Source organism: Halyomorpha halys, unplaced genomic scaffold, assembly GCF_000696795.3.
Source record: "Halyomorpha halys isolate HHAL.00 unplaced genomic scaffold, Hhal_1.1 Scaffold252.1, whole genome shotgun sequence".
Taxonomy (NCBI): Eukaryota; Metazoa; Arthropoda; class Insecta; order Hemiptera; family Pentatomidae; genus Halyomorpha; species Halyomorpha halys.
The window spans coordinates 726,422-736,064 of record NW_027108761.1 but is presented as its reverse complement, the minus strand read 5'-3'; the positions used below and the strand labels follow the sequence as shown (position 1 = coordinate 736,064).

Genomic DNA, 9,643 nt, shown 5'->3' with positions numbered 1-9,643 from the left:
AATGATTTTATTACTATGAAAGTCTGCACTAATACAGTAATAATAATATATATAATATTATTATTACTAATAATTATAGTGAGAAAAAAACAATAAAATTTAAGGCATAACATGCATTCAAGTCGTAGATTACTGGTTTGGTACATACTCGTGATTCATGATCTATAACATGAATCCATGTTATGCCACAAATTTTATTGTTCCTTTTCCACTTCATTAATATACATTATGTTTCGCTATACCATAACTTTAACAATTACAGAACATAAGGACCTTTTTGATTGTCAACTATTAAACTATAATAATTTACAAAGAAAAATTCGTCTCACCTAGTGAAATATATAGCAAAAAAAGCAGTGCATTTTCTCAGTTTTGACCCAATTGCGAAATAAAACGGGGAAACAACGTTAATTAATCTTTAAAACTGCTTATCTTTTTATAACTATATTATCGCATCTTATTTATCAATTTTCTATACCAGACACTTATGAATTAACTCGTCTTCACTTTTATCTTCCCGAAAGAGTTATGAATCCAAATTCCATATAAAATACGCTGTACCAGCATTCTGAAGTTGTCATATGATATATGGTTTAGAACGCTCGGCTATCGTGAGGGGTTGTAATTATTATATATTTATGTAATGTATTGTATTATATATTTGTATTCTGTAACTATATATAAAAATAAAGAGGTTTGAAAATAAATAATTTTTTTTTTTTACTAAATTAAAAATCCTTTTATTATTTGTCCTTAAATTTGTTCTTGAATTTATATGTTTTTTTTTTAAAAACTCTCTCGATCATGCCCCCGCGGCGTTCACAATCAGATTTTGTTAGAACTAGAAAAAGACAGCTCAGTAAAAATTGAATCCATACCACTTTAAAGCTAAAACTAACAACTATTCAGTAGCAGATACGATTTTTCGAATAATCACCAAAGTACATAACATACCAGATCCTGAAAGATAGTAAAACATTGCTATTCAGTATAAGGATTGTACCTAAATTACGAATCTGACAAAACCCGGCGTGTTGAGATCAGGCGAACTCAACATTGGCTGGTAGCTGCTGAAGAGTTGATGTAGTTTCCCTCTGATAAAAGCGCTCTAAATATGATATACATCACTTCCCCGTTTGGTCCCGCGACCACTCCTTCTCCTAATATAATAATGGAGGATAAACTTCCTTGAAAGTAAACAACTTTCAAAATAATATAAAATAGTTTTCGTGAGTAACATTTTTGAATTCATCACCTCTTTCATTTTAAAAACTTACAATGTTTTATTTTATTTTATAGAAAATCTTTACCCACATCGTATCTTAGCACCCTGATAAGTTCTATCCACTGTCTATGGATATAAGCAAAAATATCAAAGAAATCACAAGTAAGCTTATAAGATTTGTACCAATTTTGGTCAAAATCAGCCGTGGTATTCTAAGCTCTTTTAGATATTAGCAAATAAATAACAAACACTCCTAAGAAATAGTTTATTAACTTGTGTTCCAAGATCCCTTAAATTTATTCTATTCCTTTTAAGTAACTGATCCATCATGAGATCATTTCAATAACACCATAACGTTACCTTGTCATCGGATATTTACGATTTTTACAAAATCGTGATAGGATACTGGAAGAGAAATAAAATAAAATTACAAGCTCAGCAGTGAATCTATTCCTTCTCTAAACTATTTTAATGTATATACAAAAATATTTCGTAGACATTTTTACGACAGTTAAAAATAATAATAAACACACTAAAACAAATAATCTCCAATTTAATTGTGAAAATAAATAAAAAATTTAATACTCTAATTGAATAAAATTTTGTATACATTTATGTCTTATATAGGGATATGTCGAGTTGATAAAAATATTTATTTCGAGAATCGTGACAGCAATAAAAAGATTTTGTATATTGTATATATTTATAAATAAAAGCAAGAGGTTGATAAAAACAAATTGGAAGAGAGGTTGTGAAAAACGTAACAAGAAAAAGTAAAGTGCCCCTTCCACTTATTAATTTAAAAACATTGAACCTAAAGCAATTGAAACTTTGTTGAGTAAAAGTGCCACTAAATTAATTTTAATAAAAACTGGATCAAAAAGAAAAAATACAACTAAGACAGGATAAAAAAAATAAAATAAATAATCGACCCAACGTGCCAGAAGAACCGAAACAAATATTATAAACAAAATTAATGTAGGATAAAAAATCGATACCTGTTACCAAATAAAATTCCTATAATATTATTATATTACTAGTGGAATATAAAAGTTGTGTTATCCATAAAAAGCTATTAACGATTAATAAACTTCAACAATTACTCTTAGAACATACGTCTGGAAATTGTGACAGAATCAATGAACCATGCTTTGTGAGAGGTATTATTAAGTAATATCGAACAATAGAATTATAAAATCACAATGCAAGAGTAACATAATTTCCAACTTTGTCTATAAACGTTTTAAAGTATTTAAAATCGGGAGATAGATTATTAAAATAGTTTAAGTTATAACATAAATGACATGTTTATATCAAACACAGACTCGATAGAATTCTTCTAGAGGGAAACAATTTTCTTTAAAGTAAAGACAAAAAACGAGCGATGAAATAGTGCTGTATGTTATTTCTGTAGCAGAAATTTCTTATTAATTCCCGAATTTAACAAGAGTAATTTCAATATAAAAAACGTCGAACTTTTAAACAATAAATCTCTTTGATAATTCAATCCCAAAATAAATAAAGCGTCTTAGAAAAAACATAATTCTAAAATATTTGTACAACTATAATTCAACTTGATTTTTTATAAAGATGATAAATTGTTGTAATTCCGAATAGTATACATTATTTACATATTTAGGTTTTTAATAAGATTCAGTGGTTTAATTCAATTCTGTGAAAAGAAATACTGCAGATAATTAAAATTCTATAGACTTAGCAAATTTACTCTAACGACTAATCTAACTGCCTTCCAGCCGGTGAGTATTTTTAATTGCCGTAATAAAATTTAAATTGGGGCTAAAGTTTAAATTTAAGAAATAAAATTAGTGGCCGTCAAAAAGATCTCCCACCTCCCCTCCCCCCATACATTACATAATTAAAAGGGCTACTGTCGAACAAGAAGTTTCCTTCATTATTTTAATTGCTAAAATTAGCTATCCTCAAGTTTCTAAAAAATGAACCAAAATATATAATTTAATACGTTTAACAAATAATCACAATGATTACTAATTATTTATGTATAAATTAAAGCCGGCATAATTATATTTGTAGTATGTATATTTGCTAAGGTAAATTCTGTCTCCTCATTCTATCCAAATCAAGTGACTTAACTGCATCGAATTTCGTATGTTGGTTTTTCAGTTGTTAAAAAAGTGTCGTCAGACGTGTACACAACTAGATACTGTTTACAGAAAACTAACTACATATTTATTTATTATCATCGAAAGAACTGTGATACATAAACGTATTGCACATCGGTACTCAGTTAACTTATGACGTGAAGAATAAGTTACACGTATTGTAATCTCGTCAGGCACTCTATTTTACAGTTTTTCACGGAAATAAATAAGAAAACACAGGCGAACCAGTTCGAATTAAGGCTCGCAGGTAAAATTCGAAAAGAGTAATCATTTTATTTGTTAATTAATTGACAATTTTATTAGAATTCGGACATAGGTATATCTTTGTGTTAAATTAAAAATTAAAAGGAATGGTTTTTACCTTAATAAAAAAATATATTTTTGATTTACATATAAATTTTATTGGAAGATCGATGATTTGTGAGATAATGAATGAAAAATGATTCGGGTGCGGCCAAAGAAAAACTAAAAGTCGTAAAACTATCAATTATGAGTCAACATTTCGCTCCACGCTGCAGGGCTTTCAGACTGCAGGTCAATGCGAAAGTCATACACTTACGCACTGACCAGCAGTCTGAAAGTATCCTACGAAGATAAATATTATAAACTACTTTATAGCTCATTAAATTAGCTTTAATTTGAGTACTAATAGACATCTATACGTCAAATAGTTTTTTGAGATATAATTTTTTCAAAATAAATTCACTAACCACTGATCTTTAAGTATGTCCTATACAACATTTTTATGAAATGTTGCTTTTTAAAAAGCTATATCTCGAAAACTACTTAACGTAAATAACTCTATTAGGGCTCATATTTTAGCAAATTTACTCTTCTTTAAATGATGTTCTCTTAGGTTTTCTTGTGTTGTTCCTACTTTTTAAGATATAGTGCTCCGAATGAAAAATTAGTTTTTTTTATCACTATGAAACAGCACTAATGGCAGACTCATCAATTTTGACTAGTTAAATCTATAATTACTAGCAATCATACGTAGTTTTCATTAAAGTAATCCAAAAATGGGGGAGATAAGTGTCTTATTTCTCCTCATGGGCTCTTGTACTAATAGATAGTTTTACGACTACTTTTTCTGTGTCCCATCATTCCCCTCTCACATGGTCAATCATCGATCTTCCAATAAAATTTATATGTATTTCAGAATTATATTTTCTTTTTAAGGTCAAAACTACTCTCTTATAGCGACTTTCAATAGACAGTTTTGCCACTACATAAGTTTTTCTTTGACCTCACTCCGTCTCTCATATATTATAATTTTGATTTATTTTATAGTCATCTTTCTTTTATAAATTTCCTACAATGATACTGCTGTAAATTGTTTATTACAGTTCAAGATTTTTTAGGAATGGATAGTTTATCCAATGTAAAGAACATAATTATTTATCATGTACAGCTATTTTAACCAGCTTATTAAAATAATAAATAATAAAAAAAAAATATTAAAACAAGATGGGTCTTATTGTGTTAAATACTTTAATTATATCATACTTGTTTATGAGGTTAGAGCATCATGGATCTAAATTTTGAACATCTGAGTTTTTGAAGATAGCATGATTATTTTATTTTTCGATAGTCATCATTTCTTTTAGATTACGTTTAAAGTTGTTTTTTTCCCGATGTATGATTTTAGATGTATCAACTTTGAATGTCCTTTTTGTCTGAAATTTATGATGAGAGTGGTTTCGTCAGGTTTGTTAGGGATTTTTAGAGGTACAACTATCTATATTAGTGTTGATATATACTTCCTTGGAGATACCGTTCCGAGATTCCACAATAGGATATCCCCGAGTTCTCTTCGCAGGGAATTTCGTACACTATATTAGATTGTAGGCCTATTTTGTATGTCACTTTCGTATTGATGTAAAGTTTGGATAAAGTAACATTTTATTGTAGTAAAAGAAGATAGTCCTCCTATTATTATAATTTTGATTTATTTGATAGTCACCTTTCTTTTATATTTTTCCTACAACAATACTGCTGAAAATTGTTTATTACAGTTAAATTCAAATTTTTTTAGGAATTTATAGGAAGGAGTTTATTCAATGTACAATAGTAAAGAACATAATTATTTAACACAATTTTAACCAGTTTAGCAAATAACAGTAAATAATTAAAAAAAAAAAAAGATCAAAACAGGATGGGTCTTATTGTATTAAATACTTTAATTAAACTCTTAGGAATTTAACACACATGATCCTTTTCACCTCTTGCTAAAACACTATCTGGGCCATAGTATATTCTAAATAAACCAGGACAGCAATGGTACAAGGGAGAAAAACACTATACCTCGATAGGAGGAAAAAAATCTTTCCTTTCCTCTGGCCAACACGGGAGCAATTTGGCACCTCCAGAGACCCACTTTGTACCCCAATGACCAGTAAAACCCAATACTTCTACAGCAGAAGTTTGGGGTTTTTCTTTCCTCCAATATTTTAAGTATGTATTGCAGAAAAATAATATTGCTAGACACAAACTTGAGATATTACAGATATTTTGTTGTATATAACTTGAACGAAGTAAAAAAAAAAAAGTTTAAGGTCAGATACTATGCCAATAACCATTAATGAGCTGGTATAAATACATAATTTTTTTTTGTATTACTGTCCGAATTTATAAACTGCACTTACGTGAGTAAAAAGAATAAGTCAAGAAAGTCTTACACTCCAATAAATCAACATTAAAAGATACTATATAATTCCTTATACACCAACACTCTCAGATAGGACATAAAAAAATCTAAGCAATAACAAAACAAAATTACACTATTACGTAAAAAAACACGGTCATTTCATCCAAACTTTACATCAATGCAAAAGACAAAATAGAAGTACAATCTAATATAGTGTACGAAATGCTCCTAGTACACTTCAGACAAAAAGGTCAGATTCAAATTTGATACACCTAAAATAAAACTCGAGGAAAAAACAACTTTAAACGAAACCTAAAAGAGATGATCACTATAGAAAAATAAAATAATCGAGCCAAAAAAAAAAATCAGACGTACAAAATTTAAATTCATGATACTCCAATCTCATAAACACGTAAGATCTAATTAAAGTATTTAATACAATAAGACCCATCTTATTTTGATGTTTTTTTTTTTATTATTTATTACTTTAATAAGCAGGTTAAAATAGTTGTACATGTTAAATAATTATTTTATTTACTATTCTACATAGGATAAACTCTCCATTCCTAAAAAAAATTGAATTTAACTGTAATAAACAATTTTCAGCAATATTATTGTAGAAAAATATTTAAAAAAAGGTGACTATCAAATAAATCAAAATTAGAATAAAAGGGAGTCTGTGTGCGGTAAAAGAAAAATTCAAAAATCATCATGAACAAAAAATTCAGACGTACATAATTTAAATTCATGATACTCTGTCCTCATAAACACGTAAGATGTAATTAACAATACTAAATACGAAGCAGATATAACGGACTGACTACCTCGTAGTAAGAACGGTTGGCGTTTAAGAAAAACCAAAGCAAACCTACATTTACCTTTCTCCATTTCACCCCTATTCAGTATTGGTACAAACCTTGAGTAAGTTAATAACACGCCGTAATAGACAAATTTAATAAAGTAATGTTTTAATAGTAATTGTAATTAAACTTAAATTATACTCTAGATGTTGTAGTTTTTTTAATAATTAGTTGAAGAAATTCTTTGTTCCAAAAAACTTTTTTTTTTATTGTAGGGTATAACTATGCAACAATCAAGTTGTGAAACGTCACCTCAGTGACATTATTGACTGATCCTCAAGATTCACAAAAATACATACCATTAACAGTCAAGAAAAAAGTTATAATTATATGAATTTTTTTAGTTAATTTATTATTATAATTTATGATTATATACATTTTATTTGAGGCTTAATCAATTATATTTACATTATAAAACAACTATATTTTGGCGACTTATCGAGATTTTATCATTCTCATAGTCATGACCTACAGTCTTTTTATGTTTTTAAATAATTTCCTTAAATAATTATTAAATACCATAATGTACAGAATACAATATATATGGAGTTGTTTGGAGGTTAATGACTTCTTTTCGAACTTCTGGGCTCGTGACTACGACAAAGATCAAATGCCAAAACGTCGTCACGCATTAAAAGTATTTCACTTATTGTATTATTTATTTCTAAACCACACCCTTCTTCTTATTCTTAACTAACAATGTCAAAATACTTGTAAATAATTAATGTTTTATATCAAACCAGGAGTCACTTATATTAATTTAATAGAAATATTATTCCTTTAAGAATACAAATTATCTATTTTTTTTTTTTTTCAAAAATCTATGAAAACAACCCTAAAGAATGTGGTGAAGCCAAAAATATGACAATAAATCTAAGATATTATGCTTTAAGACCGAGAGCCTTATTTCTGCATAGTCGATTTTAGTTTTAACGTTAAATTACTTAATTGGTAGTCTTCGTTGAACTTCATCTCTTAGCCGCATGGAGCAAATAATCCCTGGGTTGACAATATTAGAATAAAAATAAAGATAATAAAATATTAGAAACCTCATAAACTAAATATGGTGTCGGTTTTCTGCAATGAAAGTGAATCCAACAATTTTCTGTACAACATATTTTGTACTTAACCCGTTTCTATAACTCTTATAAGAAAAAAACATAGATATAGATTTACCTACTATATTTATTCAACTTCTTTAAACTAATTAGAATCATGATTGTTCTATTAAAAAGGCGAAAATTCGAAAACATCCAATTCATTTATTTCACTCTTTATAGACAAGCCGAATATCTTGTTTTGAATTTATTATGGAATTTTCTGTAGTAAAATAATGCTGATTGTCCTTTTATCTCTGCAATGAAGGCCAAAACTTTGCTATGTGAAACGATGGCATATATAAAATGTATATATATGTTGATTAAAAAGAGTAAATTTATTGTCGTTCCAATAAAAAAAAAATTAGTCATAAATGACCTTGTAAAATAAATATATAGAAACAATAATTATAAAGAATTAAAACAAAACAACTTCAATAAACATTAAACATTAAAACACAAACTACATACCATCCATTATTTCAACTAATTTTAGTTCTCTCCAACATTTCAGCCCTCAGGCCATAAAATTGCTATATTCAGGTTAAAATTATTTTCTAATACAGGTTATTATACCCAAGTCGAATAAAAAACAATTATTTTTATTTTGATGTTTTTAATAATTAATAAACACATTAGGTTACCTTTCTTAGTGAAAATGTGATAACAAATATTATGTTTAATTTAATGGATACAGCAATTTCAAGATATCCCTGATAATGACCTGAGGGTTCAAACATTAGAGAGAAATAAAACACTAATTGAGAGAACAGATCAAATGAAGTTCATGTTTCAAATCATAACTTACTTATAAACGAGAAATTAATACATTACATACTAATAAAACTATAAAATAACCCTTTTAAAAAAGGATGTAGTAGACAAAAGAATGATTAATATGAACTGTTTCATTTTTTATTTGGTATAGAAAATTTTCGGTTAAGTTTCTTAAAGAAATACCTAGATGAGATCCAGTATAAATAACAAACTAGCCATTAAAATCTTATTATTTTTACAAAATTTAAAATTTTCTCTTCATGATATCAAATAGTGTAACTCTAATTAAAACAGAACTTCGAATGTCGACAAGACAAGGTGATAACAACGTGGGTAAGATTTACCTGTAGAGGTCCATCCCGAGATGACAACCGACCGGAGCGGCAAAAACCGAGACACTGGGGGGGGCGACCAGCGGGCCGAGTCGATACTGGCCCCGACATCGATGCCAGTATCGAAAATGCGCTCTCCAACTACCGTCCTATTGCAATTTCTTCAGCAATTATCTCGTGAGTAAGTCATTAGTTGGACTAATTTGGCAAGGTAAGAGAATAGCTTTAGACGATCCTCAAAGAAATGGAGACACATAATTCTTAAATTTTCCAAACTCCAAATAAATTAAATATAAATGCGACCCTAACACAATGGAACTACAAGTGCCACGAAAACGAATGCTATTTTAACAAAATCATTTAGCCATAAAATAAAATAAAAATGAAACATCAGGAGAACAATTGTGCAATAACGTTTTGACGAGGAAGTGTTAAAATAAGTAAATTAAATTTATTTTATTCATTTCCAGAATATGAATAGCAATTTTCACGCATTGATATATTGCCAAATTAATTGCACTTTTTTTATTTGTTTTTAAAAAGGAGGAAGGGAGAGAGAGAAAG

General features: G+C 28.2%; 1 protein-coding gene across 7 annotated transcripts in view; it reads right to left on the bottom strand.

Moving 5' to 3' along the window:
* LOC106680284 (HEAT repeat-containing protein 5B) overlaps positions 1-9,643 on the bottom strand; it is a 145,623-nt gene that overhangs the window by 128,233 nt on the left and 7,747 nt on the right. Inside the window, exon 1 of one of the 7 annotated variants that reach the window (XM_014419861.3) lies at positions 9,092-9,162. The exons of 5 other annotated variants lie outside the window; for them this stretch is intronic. In XM_014419861.3, coding sequence (XP_014275347.1) covers positions 9,092-9,105 — 14 coding nt within the window. In that variant the 5' untranslated portion in view covers positions 9,106-9,162. Of the gene's footprint in view, positions 1-9,091; positions 9,163-9,643 lie in introns of those variants that run through there. One more of the 7 variants, XM_014419860.2, reaches the window with a different exon arrangement.